This window comes from Dreissena polymorpha, chromosome 9 (assembly GCF_020536995.1).
Source record: "Dreissena polymorpha isolate Duluth1 chromosome 9, UMN_Dpol_1.0, whole genome shotgun sequence".
NCBI classification, from domain to species: domain Eukaryota; kingdom Metazoa; phylum Mollusca; class Bivalvia; order Myida; family Dreissenidae; genus Dreissena; species Dreissena polymorpha.
The window spans coordinates 104969591-104993991 of record NC_068363.1 but is presented as its reverse complement, the minus strand read 5'-3'; the positions used below and the strand labels follow the sequence as shown (position 1 = coordinate 104993991).

General features: G+C 33.9%; 1 protein-coding gene across 1 annotated transcript; it reads right to left on the bottom strand.

The window, feature by feature from the left end:
• Positions 1–1140: 1140 nt before the first annotated feature.
• LOC127844813 (uncharacterized) lies at positions 1141–7838 on the bottom strand. The gene is made up of 3 exons (XM_052375325.1): positions 7657–7838; positions 2565–2771; positions 1141–1789 (listed from the first exon to the last, which is right to left on the bottom strand). Exons 1-3 carry the CDS (start codon positions 7733–7735, stop codon positions 1545–1547), a joined length of 531 nt encoding a protein of 176 aa, XP_052231285.1. The 5' UTR covers positions 7736–7838; the 3' UTR covers positions 1141–1544.
• Positions 7839–24401: the final 16563 nt, after the last annotated feature.

Below are 24401 nucleotides of genomic sequence, written 5' to 3'. Positions count from 1 at the left end.
CGACATGAACGCGATTCAAAGCATTTGAAAAAAAGTAATTTCTCTATATTGATACAGGGGTATTCAACTAATGCAAACGAATAGCGAATACATAATCTGCGTTTCCTTAATATTGCCTAAAGCTGTTACTTTAGTTTTAAAATCCGTATGTCGCAGTTTCAAATGATGGAAGCATTTAACCCATTTACCTCAAAAACAGCTGGTGAAAAAATGTTATGTTTACGGTACTGTGTATAACAATCTTTAAATATACATTTAATTACTGAAGTAGATATGCAATTTTACGTTAAATAAGTCTTCTGATATTTAACTTAAAAATAAATATGTTCATTAACTGTCATCACTTGTATTCTCGTATTGGTATTCATTTCATCTTATCTTAAAGAGATCGTTTCAGTTTTTACGAGAGGACGGTTTTGACAAACAAACGAATAAAAAACGCATGTATACTGTTTAAATATTCAGTCAGTTGTAGAAGATGCTATGTTTGATGTAAAAAGTAATAAAATGAATTGGCTTAGTAAAGTTAATGACCTTCGATACGGTTTTAACTATGTTTGGCGTAGTGACATACATACATATATGTTGTTATGTTCTGTTTAAATATTATATATACTATATTAAATTTAAGCTCTATGTTTTAGTGACGCTGACATAAACTTCGACAGTAAAACACAAAAGGTCTAGCATAACAGTATTAAATCATGTCTCGGTTTTAAGAGCTCCAGCCAATTACGTTCATAACTGTATTTAGAAAGTGCAGAATCAGTTGTGCGGATTGACGGTCGGTAAACCTAGAATCTCTTTCGGTGAAGAGCGGATTCGCTATTCGGGGACGCCACTGTCGGGTACAATACTGCCATGTTGGCGAATATATCTTTGTATAACTCTGGTTTGTTGGATTTGAAAATTGCCATCGCTTGGACACGCAGGAGCGACGGGCATATTCCTTCAGATCTTGTTTTGTCGGCGGGTATGTGTCGGTCTTGCTTGTTGTTGTGTTTTCGCCTTTCAAACTCGCAATTAAGAACGAACAATATTGCTTTCATTAGCCTATATACACGTACGGTAGCACTAAAGTATGCCGTTGCAGAAACGGTAACATTTTTTTTTATAAACGTATATCAACAACACACAAACTGATTTGCAAACATTATATTTACATTATTCACCTTATATATTGTATTTACATTATACAGCAAACTTTTGTCACGTCGTACTATAATGACAAAGATAAACACATGATATATTTACAAAATAAATAATGACGAATATTTTATAATACTTAACTGTTTCAAAGAAAAAAAACTGTACGTGACAAAATACGTGTTCTAGTTATATACATAAATTTAAACATACCCTGCGCTCACGTAGCTTTATATACTTTATTTTATTTTTGTAGTTTAGATGGATTTATACAATTAATAAAACATACTATATTTTCCACAACTCATACATAATTCTGGGTCAAGCTTCATAAATTTCAATTGAGTAGAGGTACAGACAAACGTTGATAATTATATACAAGTCAAGATAGTAAAATACTACAGTATTGTTACAATCCAAAGAGGGAACAGGAAAAGAAACGCGTGACCAATAGGGCCAATATTGTTACCAGCATTATAAAAAGGTCCGTATGTAGAAACGTTGAAGCATTTCCGTTGAGATACTTTAAGCCCGGGCCAGGGGTTTATATTATCCGAAATTGTGAGACACTTGGCTGTCTGGTTTATGTTCATGTTCTCCGAGCAGTTGCGCACGGTTGTCAGAAACATAAGCTCATACGATTCTAAAAAAAGAAAAATACATCACAAATTATAAAGGAAACATAACAAATTTAAGTGGAATCTAAATTAAATAATTTATATTTACTGGAAACGTTTCTAAAACTCAAATTCGGTTTACTTAAACGACAATTACAACGACCCAGTTATTCTACGAATCATGCAGGCACCGACACATTCACTCGTATAGTACGGAGAACCCTTAAATAATGTCTTTTGTTTTGTATGAACACAATTGTAGGATTCCATGATGTGAATCTCATAAAATAATTCATGAATATTTTTCAACAACTTTAGAAATAACAAAGCATGTTAACACATTCACATAAACATGTTGTGAACAATTTTACTTTTTTGTTATAATAATAAATTTCATCTATACGCAGAAATAAGTCATTTGTACGCAAACATAGTAATTCAAACGAATGTAATTGTTACGTTAATTGTCTTCCATATAAAACGTAAATGACGTAAAAAAAACACAAGACATCATTAGATATTGCGGTAATGTAAAAATAAAGCTTTTATAAGTTTAACGGTGGTTATGTTGACAATGTATGCCTAAATATGTGAGTCAAACATAGATTTAACTATACCTCTTATATTTTGTAGTAATTACTGATATCAATTAAGCCATAATGTGCAAACAAGCTTACCAAAAAACTAACTGACACCGGGCAAGTACAAAAATACTCTTTTTGAAAAAAAAGCTTATTAATTTACAGTCAACGATGCAAAAATTTCATATAAGCGTGAATATGATACTGGATGTTTCTGTACCGTTTTGGTTTTTTTCGTTCTCTACAGCAAAAACCAATTGGGCAAAATTCGCTTCGCACAGCACTACGCCTGGAGGGCAAGGGATGGCGGGCACAGTGTTCGCCGTACAGGCCGTTTTTGACGCAGCGAAGTTCCTCAGCTTGCTCATGTCACGTTCAGTCATTATAGTATTGCCTACGTCGTTCTCATCGGTACACTGGGGACATGCTGAAATCGACGTGTTTTATAAAACATGAGATACAACAAACTTGATTCGACTCGACTAATACGAAACATTAGATAAATTAGCGCGCTGCGGGTGATTTGAACGGAAGACAAACTGGTAAATAACAAGCGACTTAATTTGTATTTATTCTTGCGATTCTTTTTCATGGTCGTCGTGTTAATTTGTCATTTGTTACGTTTGGTCGATTGATTTACAATGAAATGGAAATTTAAAAAAATCGTACACGATACTCGCGATTTCCTTATTGTAAAAATATGAAGTTGACGTTCACAAATTTCTTTCATCGTGCATCATCAACGTAATTATCGCAAAGCACGTTGGTTTGATGCCACTACTTCTTTAACCCATTTAAGCCTAGTGGACACTCCCATCCTTCTAAATTGCATCAATTTATTTCCAAAATTAGGGATGTCTAGTATATTTATTTCTATATTTAGAATATTTCTTACAGAAATTCCTTTGAGAAAACAGCGCAGACCCTGATGAGACTCCGCAACATGCGGCGTCTCACCTGGGTCTACGCTGTTTACAAAGGCCTTTTTTCTAGACGCTATGCATATGGTATAATCCAAAAAAATATTTAAGTCAATGGTATTTTTTATGCATTGCAATTCTCCTCATCGATATATATACATTCATGCAGTTTCATATTGAAATATTGTAGCGTATATGAGATACAGCCATAAAAAAGTCACCAAATACAAAAACAACAAAAGGCAATAAATCTAATTAAAGAAAGTGTAGGGTAATGGTTCTTGTGAATGACACTTCTCATCATTGATATCAATAGACCGAAGAAGTTTCATGTTGAAGTCTTGTATTGTACCTGAGATATAGCCTTGAAAAGTTAAATCATGAAAAAAAAAAAAAAAACCAAGGGCAATAATTAAAGAGTGCAATAATTAAAGATATTGTAGGGTAATGGCTAATGTGCATTGTATTGTTCCTAATTGATATATATATATACACCCATGAAGTATTATGTTGATATCTTATATAGTTTATGAGATATAGCGATGAAATTTTTTGTGACAGACGGGCGGACGGACTAACGGAATGACAGACGGTCGGACAAAGCTAATTCTATATCACACCGCCTTTTGCGGGGGATAATACAACGAGTATACACGGATAAAGGTTAATTTAAAACAAAATTTAAAAGTTATTATAACGTTTAATGATTTAGTTCCATATTATTGAATAAAAATTATACGATAAAACGTTTGGTTTAAAAAAATAATTTAAAACTTAAACATGCCCTTTTTATACAGGTAAATGCGATCCCCACCTCACCTAAATGTATAAAAGCTGTTCACTTACAAATAGGCATTGCTCTGTGAAAATGGGGTTTAATGCTTGTGCGTAAAGTGTCGTCCCAGATTCGCCTGTGCAGTCAACACAGGCTAATCAGGGACGAAACTTTCCGCTTTTATGATATTCTGTTTAAAAAAAGTCTCTTCTTAGCAAAAGTCCAGTTTAAGCAGAAAGTGTTATCACTGATTAGCCTGTGCGGAATGCACAGGCTAATATGGGACGACATGTTACGCACATGTATTAAACCCTCTTTTCACAGAGCAAGGCTCATATAGTCGTTCCACACGGAAGGAGCAGCGAGACAACACACACCAACACAAAAATCATGACACTCGAGTCTATTTCAAACGTCAACACACTTTATTTGAATGTATGATTACTAACCACTGCTACAAGCGAGTATATATAGTTCGGTAGTTCTAACTAATTCTCAAGCATTTTTTACTAAAACGATAATCGTATCGGCTTACTGCCTTTATTATGACATTTTGCAATATGTTCGTGTTTAATCGGAGTTTTGTCTCAAACATTTTACGCTAACGATGTACTTCTTGACAGGTACAGCTCGAAAACATTAAACAGCTAATCGTGAACTTAATAAGCAGACATTATGCGCTTGACTTGTTTAAATCAGTTAATGTTTGACAAACTAAAAGAGTAAAAGCACGTTTTCCGTTCAGTTTTTGAATGTTTTCAGTTTAGTTTCTAAAAATGATTTGTTTTATAAAAATTAAACAATTCAGTATATTGTTTGAATAGTCAGCCGACAAAACAAATGTATACCTTTGTGCTATATAGTGAACCGAAATATAATACAACGTCATTATACATTTCAACAATTTTCTAACGCAACACTTTTCAAAATTGAACATCTCAGTTATGAGCTAAGATTTTTATTAAAATTTTACATGTGATTATTTGACTACAGTATGAGCAAGCTCGTGATAAGTTATTCATACGTGACGATCGGACGCTTTAGAACGTGGGGTACGTATGGTTTCATCTTTTGGCACGTGAAAATGGTAACACAATATAATTCTGAATTAAGTTCAATTTCATCATTTTGGTGGGTTCTTACACCAGGAAAACATAAATTTAATAAAAAACAAGGGCTGTTTGTAAAACATGCATGCCCCCCATATGGGCTGTCAGTTGTAGTGGCAGCCATTGTATGAATACGTTTTTTGTCACTGTGACCTTGACCTTTGACCTAATGTAAGATATCATCCGGAAACCATTGTACTCTTTCGAGTCACTGTGACCTTGACCTTTGACCTAGTGACCTGAAAATCAATAGGGGTCATCTGCCAGTCATGATCAATGTACCTATGAAGTTTCATGGTCCTAGGTGTAAGCATTCTTGAGTTATCATCCGGAAACCATTTTACTATTTCGAGTCACTGTGACCTTGACCTTTGACCTTGTGACCTTACAAGAGCTGTCAGAGGACAGCGCGCTCGACTATTCGAGTGCTTGACAGTATAACGTAAGCCATCATGGGGAAAATGTTCATATTCAATAATATATTAGACGATCTTTCAAAAATAAAAAAAGGAAAAAAAAATAATTTTTTTGGGGGGTGGGAGGTGGGGGGGGGGGGTAGGGGGTGAGAGGGGGGGGGGGTATAATGTGGGGTGTGGTAATTAATAAGATGTTTAAAAAAAATATTTTTTTAGGGGGGAGTGGGGGTGAGAGGGGGTATAATGTGGGGTGTGGTAATTTATTAGATGTTTTAAAGAAATTTGGGGGGGGGGGTTGGGGGGTAGGGGGGTAGGGGGAGTGAGGGGGTATAATGTGGGGTGTGTTAATTAATTAGATTGTTTTTAAAACAAAATGGGGGGGCGGATAGGGGGGTTGAGAGGGGGTTCTAATTGTGGGTGGGGGTAATTTATTAGATGTTTAAAAAAGTATTTTTTTTGGGGGGGGTGGGGGGGGGTGGGGGGGTGAAACGGGTGGTATAATGTGGGGTGGGGGTTATTTTTATTAGATGATATTTAAAAAAAATGGGGGGGGGTGTGAGGTTGGGGGGGGGGAAATATGGGTTGGGGTGATGTTGGTAAACAAGTATGCAAAATATAAAAGCAATATGTCAAGGGACAATGAAATAGTGTATTACCTCCCCTGTCCTGCTTATATTTATATTAATCAACAAAATTAAACATAAACACAATATTTAATATACAAAATATACAAAAAAAATCTCATATTCTGATAATATTTTTATTGATCCACTTTATTTATTCAAATGATGATGTTTCATTGGACTGATAATTATAGATTTAGGATGACAGACCAGTTGCTTCAGTTATATTGTTCAGAGTTCGCCCTGTTGGCCGCGTATGCGTTCTTAAGTAATCATCCAAAAAACATTTTACTATTTCGGATCACCGTGACCTTGACCTTTGACCCAGTGACCTCAAAATCAATAGGGGTCATCTGCGAGTCATGATCCATGTACCTATGAAGTTTCATGACCATAGGCCCAAGCGTTCTTGAGTTATCATCCGGAAACCACCTGGTGGACGGACCGACCGAAAGACCGACCGACCGACGGACAGACCGACATGTGCAAAGCAATATACTCCCTCTTCTTCGAAGGGGGGGCATAAAAATGTATGGCTCAAATGAATATTCAGAATCGCAACCGCGCTTTTTGCAAATTGCAGGCTACCTACCCTACATTCGGATCGTCGCGGATGAATGATTTTATCGTTAGCTTTCACCGAATGTAGTCAAATGATCACATCTACAATTTTAAATGAAAATCTTTACTTTTAAGTGAGAAAGTAAAGTTTGAAAAGTTTTACGTTAGAAAAGTTTCCTTTACACGTGTAAGTAGCCTGCAAATCGCCAAGATGCGCGGCTGCACAGCAAGCACATACTTTTAGCTTGTGTCAATTGCGAAAATGAAATAAAGTAAATTTAACATTGAATAGATGTTTTTATAGAATACTTATATCGTAACAAAGAACTGATTTATTAAACGCAGTGCATTTTTTAGCGTTTTATTAAGATATATTATTGTTGTTTGAAAATAATTCGGACGTGTACTGCTCAAATCTTTCCATTTCTGGCGTCGTCGTCGTATAAACCTTATGAATAAAAACACGAGAAAGAACATTTGTAGAATACTTCGAGCTAACACAGAAACTGTAAAAATGTTACCTATTTCTAGCATATTCACTTTGTTTGTCTTATCGTTGAACACTGTCTTATCAGTCAATTTTTGTTTGCACAAATTTAACTTAAAGCCTCCCATCAAAAGGATATTTATCGAGCATTTGATGATGAAATAGAACGGACTGATCACGCAAAACTTGGAAAGTGTGTTGACAATTTCAACTTTGTAGGGCTTTAATCCACGCGATGTTTTAGACTTAATAATATGATGCAAAGTGTATTAAACATTGGCAGAATTTTTCCCACCAAATATCATGTGTTTAAATAACAAATCAAAATTGCAGAATTTTGACAAAAAGCACGGGCATTTACACAGCCAAATAAAATTAAATTTTGCGCTAAGTTTGAATGCACAAAAAGCTAAAAACTTACATATAACGCAGTAACACAAGCCGCACTGTAACAAAAGCAAGAAAGTACACGTCAAAACCGTGATCCGGGATCTATCCATTTTAAACGAACTGTATATGCTCTTCAAAGTTGTAATGACCAACAACTGAACTATTTTAAACACATCCTCTCTCTCTCCCTCTTATATAGGTCGGCTTAGACCTCTTGAGTAATGTTTACTCCAATTATATTCTGAGAAGTCTTCGGATGAGTGAACTATTCCGTATGATTATAATTCACGATTCGGATGAGTGAACTATTCGGTATGATTATAATTCACAATTCGGATGAGTGAACTATTCGGTATGATTATAATTCACGATTTTTGCCAGGTAATGTCCTTTATTTGCAAGTAGACACATAAGCTTTTCGTGGAAATGGTGCATGCTCACCATTACAGTTCGATTTTTTATTAAAAACATCTCAACAATTATCTATTCCGTGATTAAGGTTCATGGGGGGATAAAATTCATTAAAACTTCACTTTGGTTTTTCTTCATTGAATGTGGTACATTATGGACAAACTATATATCATTTTAAAGCTTAAGACGGATAGAATAACATAAACACATTTTTGACATTCAATATTTGTGTGCTTTATTCATATTTTGGTTTAAAAGCAATACATTTTTACACTAATTTACAAAATCTCAATCTAAAGTTAGGAAGGATATGCACTACCTTAAGTTGAATAAATACAAAGCTATATACATATACAAGGTCAAGTTAGCAACATTTCACAGAAAATTATTGTCATAAAACAACAAATTAGTTTTTATTCAACTGCCTTTTTTGGATAAATATCCTAAACAAAGTTCTAAAAATAACTAAAACGTAACTACTTTTTAAAAATCCAGGTATGGTGGATAATAAGAGTCACAATTTTATTTCAAAGGCTTAACAATTTTGTTATTTACCTCTCAACCAAATTGCAAATTTAAACCATCTCAAATTGAAATAGATTGCAGAAGACATATAAAATTGTAAAGAAATATAAAGAAATTGGCAAAACGATTGATTTTATATTTCGATTCCTTCTACCCATTTTGAAAGCGTGGCTATCGCTGTGATCCGTAGAAAAACGTGCAAAACAAATCGGTCGAAACCACGTGCAGTGGTGAGAAAACCGGGTATGTGTATACAGACAGACAGACAGACAGACAGACAGACAGACAGACAGACAGACAGACAGACAGACAGACAGACAGACAGACAGACAGACAGACAGACAGACAGACAGACAGACAGACAGACAGACAGACAGACAGACAGACAGACAGACAGACAGACAGACAGACAGACAGACAGACAGACAGACAGACAGACAGTTTATTCAGACTTATACAAAAGTACATCGTCTTCATACATATATATACACATACTTTCTGTCACGTAAATAGGTGTAACAACATAACATTACATAACATAGAAATAGTCATGTAAGAATACAAATACAAATAAACACAATCAATCGAAAGAACACTAAGGTTCTGTCAAGGCGGTACTGAAATTTATTAAACAACATTATTAAGCAAGGTATTTCTTAAAACAAAAGCTTCTTTGATATATTTACATACATTAGAAATAACTGTTTTGTCACATGAAACTAATAAACTGTGGAATTTATACACAGATGGGTTGATATAAAATATACGGCTTATATATCTTTTTCTTAAATCAGCGAAGCAGCGGCATATACATATAAAATGGTATTCATCTTCTAAATCAGATTCATTACAACATAAACAATAACGTTCATTTCGTGGTATGTTATTCTGAGCGTATCTGCCAGTTTGGATTCGCAACGGGTGTGCAGACACTCTTAATCTAACAAAAAATAGGCGCAAACGTGTAGGAAGTAAGTCAAAATATTCTTCATATTTAAATGAGGTTTTAAAGACTTTATACATATCTAATACAGAACTGTTATTCATTTTACCATACCACTCCTGTTTAAAATTATCAACAAGTCTACATTTGAACTCGCTAATAAAACTATTAACGTTAACAACGTTTGGATTTTCAAATACATAACCAAATCCAAAATTATTTAACATGTTCTTGACATTTGAGACCCAATTTGTATAACCTCTATTACAATCATTTATAGCTTGTTTGTAAACAGTTTGCATTATGATATTTTCATTGTAAATAATTTTAAACCAGTATTTGATAATTTTAACGAACCTGTTTACATACAATGGATATCTCCCTAATTCTCCATAAACAGTTACATTACATGTATTTATTTTAACCTGTAACAATCGTTTACAAAATTTTAAATGTATGCGTTCAATATCATCTGACTTTGTGAATCCCCATACTTCTGAAGCATAACTTAATATGGAGCCAACAAAAGAGTCAAACAACTGACAAAATATTTTCGGTTTTATGTCATAATCATTGCATTTAAACAATAATGCATTCACTGCCTTACGGGCCTTACCAACCAAATGTTCCTGGTTTAATTTAAAATTTCCTGTGTAATTCAAAACCGTTCCTAAGTAGTTAAAGTTATCAACCACTTCAATTTCATTACCATTGTATGTCCATTTTTCGTTATCTTTTAACCCTCCCCTCTTCCGAAATACCATAATCTTCGTTTTTTCAGTGTTAACATTTTGCCCCCAAGAATTGCAATATACATATAAGTTGTCTAAATGTGATTGGACTTCAGCCGGCGACTTGCCTAAAATAGCCATGTCATCAGCAAATAATAGTAACATCAACACAATATCATCTATATTCAAACCAGAGTTAATGTTGTCTTGTAGGCTAAGTTCAAGATCCTCAACAAATAAAGAAAACAAAATTGGCGACATTGCCTCCCCTTGCCTTAGTCCAACCGCATAACTAAAATAATCTGAATAAGAAGAACATGATTTAACACGTGACTTAACATTTGCATACATATCCTTAACTATTCTAAGCAATTTTCCTTGTATACCAGACTTAAACATTTTCAAATATAATGCATTGCGGTATATACTATCAAAACATTTTAACACATCGACATATACAACATACAGGCGTTTATTTTCATTTAAATAATTTTGTACAATCGACATCAATATATAAATGGCATCAACAGTTGCATAACCTTTCCTAAATCCGAACTGCGCATCCGAAATAATAGTGGTTTCATTGCAGAACGTTTCAATGCGCTTGTTTAAAATCGTGGTAAATAATTTTGAAAAGCAACTAACTAAAGTAATCCCTCTATAATTATTAACATCACTAATAGCACCCTTTTTATGCAAAGGGATTATTACCCCTTCTGTCCACTTATCGGGGAAAAATCCCGATACAAAAATACCGTTAAACACATCACACAAATGAGTTGATAAAATATCACTGCATTCAATAAAATATTCGTTCAAAATACAATCACTTCCCGATGATTTATGTCGTTTTAAATGTTTAATTGCAGAATTAACTTCCTCAACAGATATAGGTACATCAAGTTCTGGAAATGCAGAATTTTCTAAATTAAAGTCATTGTTTAAACAAAAATCTTCTGCTTCAGTATTGCAAAAATCAGACATATTGTTACTAATGTTTTCGAAAAACTTTGTAAATTCTTCTAAGGGAATTTTGTTTTTAATAACGTTATTTTTCGATTTGAAAAATCGCCAGAAGTCCCTTGGTTTGTGTTTTCTTAAATTTTCAATCTCTAACATTTTTTGCCTATAACAATATGCTTTCTTCTTACGGATTAAGTCCTTATAATGCTTTTTACTTGTACATAAACGTTCTCTGTTAATATCTGTTTTGCACGAGTTAAAAGTACGTAGAGCTTCGTGGTATAAATTTCGTGCGTTCTTGCACTCGTTATCAAACCATTGTGCATTCTTTATGCAACTATTTACATTGAAACTAGGGTTTGTTTTATAAACACATGTTTTGGAAAATAACGGATCAGCAACACTGCGAATGGTTTCAGTAAAACTATTTAACATGTTATTAATTGATGATCTACTTGAATAATCTATATGTTGTACAATGGAATTAAATACAGGTAACAAAGAAATAATTCCTGAGCGAAATTGCCCCCGTAATGCATCGTCCCATTTATACTTGACATCGGTGTATGATTGGTAATCAGAGGGGACATTATTACATAGTAGGCGTGATCGGGGCGTGATCGCTAAATTCGTTAAAATCATGCACGGTAAAATCCGATATAATTGGAAAGCTGTATTCGTTTGCTAACAAATAGTCAATTACAGACGAACCGTTATAGGAATAAAAAGTATGTTGTCAGCTATTTCCAACTCTACCATTAACAATGCGTAAACACGTTGATTTACATAGGTCTAATAATTTTTCACCGTGACTATTTAATAAACAATCAACAGAGGCCCTGACAGAGGTGTTATCTGGAGAGTAATCAGGGTCGTCATATTCAGTATTAATACTATCTTGTACAATAAAATCGCATTTATTTCCAACTCTACTATTGAGATCACCAGTTACAAAAATCTTACCAAATTCAGAAAAATAAGAAATATCGGTTTCTAAAATTTCAAACAGGTCAATATTAAATGTGTTATATGCTGGGGACTCATTAGGCCATATATAAGTTGCACAGATATAAAAATCTTCTGAAATATTAAAAAATGTGTGATCGAGTTTCAACCAGATAATAGAATCATAATGATTTCTTACAATCTCAATACCATTAGTTAATTCTTCTTTAATAAAGACAACAATTCCACCGCTATTTCTGCGTGCTTTTCTATTCTGAAATTTTCGGAAGAAATTAAATGACAAATAACCACTTAAATTAATGTCACTACTACTTTTCGCCCAAGATTCATATAAAAAACATATCATATGAGCTTAAAATATTTACAAAATTGGACGATGACTTCTTACTATCGGTAAGTCCATTAATGTTCCACGACAGGATTGAGACTTCACCACCGCCGTGATCCTAAGCGCGCACAGGGGTGCCGTCGATGTAGAGCGTATCGTAGGCTAGGTAAGCCCGTTTACCTAGCCGCCTCGCCTCCTTCATTTTCGGCACCAACTGACACCTTTTCATGATAACATCCGGTGGAAATTGTTCGAAAACGTTGAACGCCGTGCCGTCAAGTTCCTTCCACAATTTTCTAACCATTTCTCTGTCTTTAAAGTATGTGAACTTGGCTACAATATTTCTGATCTTTCCTTGTGTTAACGACCCCGGGGACCGATGAACTCGTTCGAACCTGATAGAAGTTACCATCTCTTGTGAGAGCTTAAAAGCGCTAACCAAATGCTGGCGTAGCTTCTCCTCCGTCTTCTCCGGCGTCTCGACTCCGTTTTCGATGGCCTCCGGTACTGATGTGAAGATCAGGTTGTTGCGCATTGACTGCGATTGGAGATAGCTAACATCCTCACGCAGGGTATCACGCTCCTTCACTAACCCCTGAATCTTCTCCGCGAGCCCTGCAACATGAATATCGGAACCTTCCAATTTATCCTCCAGGCGTGATACCCGCTCGTCTACTTTCTTAGCCCTCTCATCGTGTACCAGCCACAGCCGTCTCATATCCTTTTCAAAATTCTCCATTCGCTTCTCGATGGAGTCCATTATACTCATTTTCGTCTCCAGACATTCTAAACGACACGAGACGGCCTTGAGTAGCACCATCACATCACGGATTGTCGGCTCATCACTGCTTACCGCCATCTTGTTGTTATCACCTCGACTACCGATTTCACTTATTAAACTTCCGCCGCTACTTCCAATGCAACTTGGACTCTGAACAAATACACTGTTTTCTAGATTCTCCACACCATATAACACATAGTTTGCCGTATTTATTATGTCACTTACATGCACATTACCGATTTCGGCATCCGCGGACGGGCCTCTTTGTTTATGTAGCTTGCTAGCGTTATGGTCATTGTCACTACTGTTTCTTTGGTTTCTTTTCGATTTCGGCATTATGATTCATACTAACACATAACTAACCCAATATAATCACATTTTTCATTTATACACATACCTGACAAAACACATACTTATGTTGACAGTTGGGTGGCATCTAGTAAAACAACTATTAACATTAATCAGCAAGAGATCGCATTAAGTAACAGAAATGACCACGTAGAGATATCATCACTTACCCTATTTCAAATATTTTCCAGCTGAAAATTGTCCCCCACACGTCTTTTTTAGTTTATTTGTATTGCTTTTCTGGAGCCGAAGTGCATCTCACAGAATACCCATCCAACTTCCGTTGTTTTCACTTTCGTTATTAAAAACTCCATTTAAATGAATTATTTCTACTTTTAGATTGTTAAAGCGATGTATTATTATATATTATCAATAGAATAGTATACCGTTTAACTGTTACGTATCGATCTTTTTGTCAGTCTGTAAGCGTACTATTTTATGCGCAATAATATAATACGTGTGATTCGACAACGATTGTAAACATTGGTGAAATGCTTCTTACATAGTTATTCTTTTGAGTGTTTATGAGGTCTGATCGTGCAATTTGCAAACATCAACGGAAAGATTACAATCCAATGCATTTGTCATCGTCAACCGTTTGGAATGTCAATTAGGCGATGAGTGAGTTTTTAGCATGTTTCTTTCTATTTTATTAATTTAAAAATGGCTGCCCCCATGGTGATGAAATGACATGTGTTCGAGTTTTGATATTTCTAGATATGTAAAGTTTTTTTTACTATTTAAGCGTAACTTGCCCTCGTAAATGTCGATATTATTCACTAGTTATATAATTTTCCGCCGAAATACGTGGAATAAACATGATTCAGATTTTTGAAAATAATGTATATTTAAGTTTTAAAATAGCTTTGTATTTTGATTGATTTTGTGGATGTTATGATACGTTGATATACAAAATTGGTAGCAGTTTGAAGGAAAAACATCCTTTAAAGCATATATGTATACATTTTCAATGTGGCACTCTTCCTTTAGTAAAATTTGAGTTCAATGCTAGGGGTCCCACATTTTTCAAAATGAAGCCTCTACATAAACCTTAAGTAAAGTTACATTTAAATTCGTTTACTGGTCAGTTGTATGAGATTTTGTATCCTATGATTAATCAACAAACAAGAAGTGTTGTACAGCAGTCAGACCTAGAGGTGTTAAGCGTTGCCTTAGCCCCACTCTACTCTCCAGTCGTCCCTGAATGCACAACACAGTGTTTTTGCGACTTTTAACCTATAAATATGTTTCCTCTTATTTAACACTATTACACGTTGTCTTCACTCCACTTTCATGCTTTGAAGTCTCCCTCTCAATGCTTTTAAACCCCTTTTTATCTTGCACTGGACACGCGTTCCTGCCAGTAATACCCGCGAGGAGTGTCCGGCAGTTTTGAAAGTTAGATAGAGATAGATAGATAGATGGATGGATGGATGGATGGATGGATGGATGGATGGATGGATGGATGGATGGATGGATGGATGGATGGATGGATAGATGGATGGATGGATAGATAGATAGATTTAAGGAAATTGATTTCATATAATTATGTTTGCGTATGGTAAGTATATGTTATAAAACATCCACACATTATCTTTCTTGACGACGTACTAAGAATGGAAGCAAGAACACGAACAACGAAAGAATACATAAATATCTGAGAAGAAAGTTAAATAAATGAAAACATGTATAACAAATGACCGAGCGCTTGCCTCGAAAGGTCCGTTTTCTTGGTTTGAACCGCGGGCAGATTATAGGTACATGAAGGCGGGGAGGTTGAACGTGCATTGTATGACCTTTTTTTAAAATGGTAAGCACCGAGTTTATGAATATTTTAAGTTCACTTCATTTATTTATTTTTTGAAACATATGCACATGTATCTAGTCATATTACTGTTAACGGCTATCAATCTTTTATTTTTTTTATAAAAGTTCAATATGTTATTTGTGTAAAAATCACTTAAAATGAAATTGAAATTGTACGTAATCATTATGAGAATATTTTTTGTTTAAAATTGAATCATGCGGTTTTTAATATGGCCTATGATGTTCACATATGTGGAAGCAGTGTATGGGGAGATAACTCTCCAATCAATAATACAATTAATCAGAATCTTTTTTATATAAAGTAAGAAAATTATTTTGCATATTTTTCTGAATTTTGGTTTATTTTTATCACCGGGTATTTGAAAAGAAGAGCCATTTACCAATATATTTTATTTTACGTGACACAATTAATTCAAATAATTATTATGTAGATTATTTACCAGACCAAGCTTTTGTTAGGGCATCAAAAGATAAAAAAAAACAATAGTTATGGTATAAAATTACATGATCTTTGTAAATCCACTATACTATGTATTGTCAATGGTAGAAAGGATGATAATTGTAAACATACATTTGACTTGAATAACGGATCTTCTGTGATTAATTAAATATTGACCAAATAGAGCAATATTCAATCGTTATCAAACTTTACTGTATGTGATTTTAAAGAATGGACACTCTGTTGCAATTTTTATTATATAGTAATAACTAATTGTATTCGTATGCATTATAGACGAGGAACCTATGTCTTTATAAATGTATGTTCTGTTCTGTGTCTTCGCTTGCGCAGAAATGTGTTCACGATATGTCGGTGAGAATGCTTAATTGGATTACTGGATGTTGCCTATGGCAATAACTATCGACGCGCCGTTGGATACAAAAACGTCTGTAAAAGGCTGGAAACCGGGCATATATTTCTAAATAATGAAACAATAGTCTATAGGATTTGCATTTTTGTCTCGTCTTTGTTAATTCCGTGCTGTTGAAAGCCGCCTTATACAGAATGTCTCTCATGGTTTGAATTAAAATGTAACCATTACCTCAATTAAACAAATAATAAGCAGATGACAATGTTCTCAAATAAATGGTATATATATATATATATATATATATATATATATATATATATATATATATATATATATATATATATATTATATATATATATTGTAAAAAGCTGTACCGTTGATCACCATGTGTAGGAGTTTACATTCATTTGCGGTTTGCATACGATTATGAGGATGATCATTCTCATGATTTCTGGTGTTCAGTGGAAAGTAAGTCATGTTTACTTTTAATCTGGTGTGATGAGCATTTAAATCACACACCACATAATTGTTTGTGTGTTTAAGGGCTTAAAAGTGTGTATTAGTCGATAATTCGTTCAATTTTTGTATAACATGTTGTAGAAGAAAAGTTTCTTATTTCCAATCAAATCTATTTCTAAAAAAAGCACGCGCATGCATAGTAACAAACCTTACTTGTAGCAACCGATCAGAAGGGCCGGACCGATGGTAATAAATGTATTTGATGCAGATAACTGTGTGGAGTTCAATCTAGCCGGTAAAAATATTGCAGATTTAAATATAGTTTTGTTATGTCAAAGAATAAACATTTGACTATAAATTGACATATGAAGCGTGTGTTATAAAAATATGTTCTCTTGCAAATCTTAGGTGTATTTATTTAGAGGGCTGGATCGACGGATACACCTGTTGCATTCACAGTTAACGTCATATCATACAACATCATTTTTGGCGCTCTAGAAAAACGAATACGATGATTGAATGCCCACAACTGAACGTAATTGTGCTTAATCGCATAAAGAGAATTATTTAACTGTGTGTAACACATAGGCTACAACAAGGCTATTGAAATGAAAACCACGGACAAACTCTGTCGAAGGTATGCTAAAACGGGCAATATCATTTAAATTTGCTGAAGCTGTAAAATAATAAAATTGTTTTGCAAATAAACGCACACTTATCAAAATATCTAACATAAACACTAACGATTGATAATAGACTTGAAATCATCTTTAGACGTATGAGTGTATAATTGCCTGTTATTCCGCCGGTCAAAATGTCTGTTTCATTATAAAAAATATGTTTGTTTTCATTTCGCTCGGTATCTGATTGCTATCGATGAATGCCAAAGTGTTTGGAGATTTCCGTATCTGCGCATTTAACCCAACGGAAATATTTACGTATATTATCGTTAAAGCGGGCGTTTTAAATATAAGTTGAGATAAAGAGAAATACGGGAAGCATTCTGTCTATTAAAGGTACATGTACTTTATTGCTTCAAAAGAAAATTGTTCATATTGACAGAAGGGATTTATAATGTGCAACAGTGCCAGAAGTATTTGTTGGAACGAGAGATATCAACATATTTCGGAAAAAAATAGATTCATCATCTTCAATTGTTTTTGTGCTGGTTTTAATGCAGGTAGGATCGATTGCTTCAAAATCGCCTGTATCGCCTGTGTCATAGCAATAACACTTCGTCATTCCCATCACTACAGTTGGGAAACGCTGAAATAGACAGGAGTAAGAAAACAGGATACATTTCAAACTCGATAGTGGAAAAAATGCTTGGTAAAAGCGTTTGGTATGTAGATAGAAATTCGTTTGTGATTTAGTTTAGTCATTTATAATCATCAGATGAAATTTGCCACATTTTGTTTATAATAACCATTGAAATAAATAATCGTGTGCTTAAAAATAAAACGAGACACTGAAATTAAAAGCGTTCATCCTTACCCAGTTTGTCTTATTTATGGACAGGATCTTAACAGGTCAATTTTTGCTTGCAAAAAAACCCTCATTATTTCATCTGACAATAACACGGTAAGCTTATTGTAATAAACATAGAACCGATTGTTTATGAAAATCATGGAAGTTGTTTTCATATATTTCATATTTATTATGTCTTTAATCCATTTGATATTTGTGTCGTAATTTATGCTATGCCAAATGTATAAAACAGATTCTTCCGCAAAATATATGTGATTCAATAATATGTGTCATTCAATAATCTATACTACTCAAACTTTGCTAAGGATTACTTTTTATTTTCACATTATCTTCAAATCAATGTAATTTAATTTAAATTGTTATTTTGCAGGTCTTGGATATTAGAATGTGTTGATTTTTTAATGTATTTTTATGTATTGATTTATCATTGATGCGTGACGCTGGCTGAATCTAGCTATGGTGAACTTCAAATTACACATACTATAAAAAGTGATCATTAGCAAATTTTGAGTAGTATATTATTCTGAAAAAGCGCAGGCATTTACAAAGCAAAAAAATCCCATGCATTTTACGGTAAATTTAAATGTACAAACGCTGATGAAAACTTACATATAACGTCGTAACATAAACTGCTTTTAACAAGCCAAAACAGTGATCCGGGACTTCATATCCATTCAAAACGTCATCGCATTGAAATGCTAGTCTGAACAGTTTCAATGACTAACAACCGCCGAACGATTTTAATCAAATCTCGCTCTCTCACAATTTTTACATGTTGATTGTGATCGTTCAAAGAATGTTTTCTCTTATTGTTTTGTTTAAATGTGTGAGTGAACAATTCAGTTTGATCATAATTATACCCCCACAAACGAAGTTTAGGGGAGTATATAGGACTGAACTTGTCTGTCGGTCTGCCTGTTTGTTTGTCGGTCGGTCCGTATTAAGTGTCCGCTCTCTAATTCAAGTTGTTTTCATCCGATCTTCACCAAACTTGATCAGAATTTGTATCTAGATGATGTCTAGGTCAAGTTTTGAATATGGGTCATGCCGGATTAAAAACTAGGTCATGGGATCACTTAGTGCGTTTTAAACATTCAGCATGTTGTCCGCTCTCTAATTCGAGTAGTTTTCATCCAATCTTCACCAAACTTGGTCAGAAGTTTTATCTAGATGATATCTAGGCCATGTTTGAACATGGACCATGCCGGGCCAAAAACTAGGTCACGGGGTCACTTAGTGCGTTGTTAACATCCAACATGGTGTACGCTCTCTTATTCAAATAGTTTTCATCTGACCTGCACTAAACTTGGTCAGAAGTTTTGTCTAGATGATCTTAAGGCCAAATTCGAACATGGGTCTTGCCGAGTCAAAAACTAAGTCACGGGGTCACTTAGTGCGTTTTAAACATTGATCATGGTGTCCGCTCTCTAATTGAAGTAGTTTACTTCCGCTCTTCACCAAACTTGGTCAGAAGTTTTATATAGATGATCTCTAGGCCATGTTCGAACATGGGCCATGCCAGGCAAAAACTAGGTTACGGGGTCACTAAGTGCGTTTTACACTTTCAGCATGGCGTTCCCTATTTCAAGTACTTTTCATCCGCTCTTCATGTGGGGGTATTCGTCACGTCTGTGACAAAGCTCTAGTTCACGATTATTTCCAGTTCTTTCTGGGTTTTAACACTAAACAGATACGCTTGTAGTATTTCTGCAATTATAAAGTTCACAAAGCTATTCTTGAATGTATTTATATTTAAAGTATAACAAGTGAAACGTCCCGGTGCAATTCTCTCTTAAAGTATACAACCACTACATTCTGCACCTAAGGTCAATACGTAATGACCGAATCCGTTCGACATATCTTTATGAGAATTCCGTATTGAATTCCGCGGGGCCGCTGTGCTAAAACCACCTGGGGCAAAACCTCTATATATGTATAGTGTTCTTACTATCGATTGTATTTATTTGTATTGTTATTCTTATATGACTCGTATATGTTATGTTAGGTTATGTTGTTATACGGTCTATATAAACCATCGTTTACCAAGTGCGTGCCCATGGTTTACAGAATTAGTTCCTTCATGTGCTGTAAGATTTGAACCCGATTTTTATAAGATATTGACCAGCATACACTTTGGAAACGTGGCCGGATACACATTAATTTATAGATAAGATTTCCTCGTCCACAGGCTAGAATGTCATTCATTCATCATATGTTTAATTTGATTAACACTTCCTGTATAATGTATGCGTTTTACAATGTATATGACCTACATCCGTCTGACGTTTTAGTTTATATTTAGCTAGTCACAATGTTCACATTATAATTATATAAGTTAAGTTACAGATCTCTCTAGAGAGATCATAATTGACGATGCTGGAACAGCATCGTCTAAGGTATGATAACCATCAAAAAATTCTTCACAATGGCGACCTATGTAAAAGACCGAGCCAGTCCGATTGAGATAACTCGATTTTTCACTTACTTCCCTTGGGCATTCGCCACTGCGTAGGAGATTGCTCGTTGATTTTCATTGATAACATTCTCCTAGCAGAGTTGTCGTTCGTGTTTCAACATTTAACAATGAACGCTCCCATGAGAGTCTCGATTCAAAACTTTCTTACTGCATAAATTGGCTTGTTTCGCTATTTAGAGCTGTCATTTATGATATATGAATTATTTATTCACTAAATCTCCGCTAATGACAACAATGGATGGAATTCGAAGGATATATTCGATGTGAATGGATCACTTTCTACAACAATGGCTTCGCCCATGAGAGACTTGATAACACTCGTGTCAAAACTTTCTTACAGCTTAAATCGTCTTGTTTCGCTATTTAGTAATGCAACAATAAATGGAATTCGAAGGATATATTCAATGTAAAATGAAGCACTTTCTGGATCTCGACAGATTGACAAGGCAAAACTGGCATACTGATGATACTGGTATTTTTAGTTATCAATTTAAGTCACATTTTGCTTTATAAATTTTGTTCGAGCATTTGCGACTTATTGAATGGCTATGATACCCGATATCAACAGCTCGTATGGTATTTGCATATCACCAAGCTGTCCTGAAATACAACATTGATTACAAACTCTTTACTCAAATTACTGGTTTGTATTAATTTGTTCTTCTTTCTATTTAAATAGTTGATATCATAGTCCAAATAATTAGACGTAATTTACCGTTTAGTCCATGTTTATCGACCTCATATTTATAGGAGTAGATATTATGTGAAAGGGGCCTTTTCACAGATTTTAACATGTTTTTTTAGTTAGTCATTAAATGCTTTATATTGATAAATGTAAGCATTGGATCTTAAAAGCTCCAGTTAAAAATCCAGAATATAATTCTTTTAAAAAATGTAGTCCGCCGCAGGGCTTGAACCAGTGACCCCCTTAGTCCTGGAGTAAAAACGCATTAGCCTGCTCGACTTTTCTGCCAAGTATAAATGGTTGACGTATTTTATACCTAATATAAGCAATCTTCGTAGTTTCACACAATTAAACAACAACAACATAACTCTCCAAATTATTCAATCGTTTCGCGTTGCATTGCTTTATAATTTTTAAATCGTTAAAAGATGCATATAATGGCTATATTAGACCATGGTAAATGTTCAGTAATACTGTTTCCTAAAAATAACATAACTTAAACAAAAATTTGCGAATCCGATACAACTTTTTTCAATTTTGTCAATTTACCTAAACGTGAAAAGATCCCTTTAAAGTTATATGAACTGTATCACAGTAAAAGAGACATTAAGGCATTTGTGGCCAGTTTAGATCCAGTTCAGCCAGCAGTTGCTTGAAAGCTGTTTGCTTAAGAGCGGTTTTCTGACAATGACAAATAGTTTAATTGGATACTGATTAGACTGCCCTTTTCCTGTGACCTGGCTTATTAAATTCAGAAGCCTGGTAACAGTTTAACGTTAATGTTACCAATGTGTCAGACCAGGGCCTGGATTTTGAAATCTAGGTCATGCATGGTCAGAAGATGTCATTTAAGATTATACATTTTTTCAAACATATACAAATGCATACAAATATAAATAGTATATAGTCAGAAGGCATTTGACTTCGGCTGGTGCCTTGGCACACCAGGTGTTTCGGTTGCAATAGTTTGATGGACTCACTACTTGGATGTGTAGTTACATTATTTACAGTATATCAAACAGTATTTAGCATGAACCAATGATTTTTTCAAACATAAATAATTATTGATGTAAAATGCTTGAAGGAATAATATTTAAGGTTTAAGAAAGCATTTTCTTTTTGTTTTAAAGGATATCTTTGAAAATTATATTTTTTATGAATTTTTTGGCAACAAGGGGTAACGCATTTTTAAAAAATGTAATTAATTTTCGACAAAAAAATGGTACCATGAGTAGCATGAAACAATTTTTTTTTAAACATTTGTTATTGATGAAAAATGATTGCAAAAATAATATCTAGGGTCTAATAAAGCAGTTTTTATTTTATTTTAATAGGTTACTCTGAAAATTCTATTTTTCATGATTTTTTTTGCAACAAGGGGTTATGAAATTTAAAAAATGTTACTGGATTTTTAGACCAAAACTGGTACTATGATAAAAGTATAATGCACTTCGCCGAAACATTTATAATTATATTGTTTATTCTTGAAAATGTATTTCCCCTATTCACTGAAAATAACACTTTTGATCAGAAAATTCATATATAATGATGTTTACTTTTATTTTCAAGAAGCATAATGCCTCTTTTTAGTTGTATTCAGCCACAAGTTCTTGTCAGCCACTTAAGAGTTAAATGTTGCCTTTCTTTACTAAATGCAAAATAATTCTATGCTTTGAGACATTCATAAAATATTTTATGTCTTTACAACACCGACAGGCTAATAAATTTATATATCAAGTACTTCCATACTAACAGGACCATTCTAGGCGGGCAACCTAGCAACCTTGATGTGTTCATATCTTCCTATCAATCTGTTATATGTGTTATGAATCATTTGTTCGGAGAACATTTAATGTTTGTTATAACTTTTAAATAATTCAATATTCAAAGTGATATTGTTATTGACCGATAAACCAACATACTGATTAAAAGAGAATATTTTATTAATTATTTGCATTTTATCTTACATGAGAAATATTTGCCTAAATGTTTTTCAAACTGTAGAGAAATCTATATACAATTAATAATTGACGACGTTTATCAAAAAAAACAAAAAAACATTTATGAAATGGAAGTTTAAAGATAAAAATAAATAGTGCAAGTTTTTGTCAGATATTCGTAATAATTTCCATTATAATTGAGTGTCTGAGCAATGTGGATGAATGAATATATCGGATAAAACGATCACTTGTCTACACTTGAATTATGATTTATTTTTCAATATTGTATGCACTTAAGTTTAGCCTTTATGCTTTCTTTTAGCATTTATAAACAGTGTCCCTCCCCCAAATCAAGGAATTATTACTTGTCATTCATTTGTGTAATGGTATACAATAATTTTGTGGTAGAATATTTGAGAAAAACACTAGAAACGAAACTTGTCAGTGATGAAATTTTCTATATGGTTATGGAAATTACCGATCGTCGGTTTCTAAAAAAACAATACGTCACGGTTTCCAAAAATATGATGATTGTGCCCAAATATTTTGGTGTTAATGAACATTACTGGTTTATATTTTAATAATTTCGATTCTCATTTGATTAATAGGTTATTTCAAGGGTGATAAACTTGAAATATGCAAGCTATTCTTTCGTTCTGCATATGTCTGTCGATACATCTGTACAATTGGTAATTTCCGTAACCACTCGTTAAATTGTAGCAGGCAGAAGTTTAAATAAAAATTTTATGTTTTACACTAATATTCTACCTCTTTCTTGCTAAAAGCTTCTGCATGAATGATTTAAAAGTAATATTGCATCGTTTTCAGCCAGGAACACGGTCTATGACCGCGAAAAAAAACATAACAAACTTTTTGATTTACGATATTTACTTTACAAATAGCTTGCACGCGACATGGCATTGCATGTTCCGCAAGATAAATCTCTCGACTTTATTTATAGGATGATTTTGGACTGTTTCATCCAATCAGAAAATAGCTTTTAACCGTAATTTAGACCCATGTTTAGCGAGATAATTAAGTACCACTTTTTATACACTGCCAAATTGTGACATAACAAGTTGCCTCCCTTGTTGGT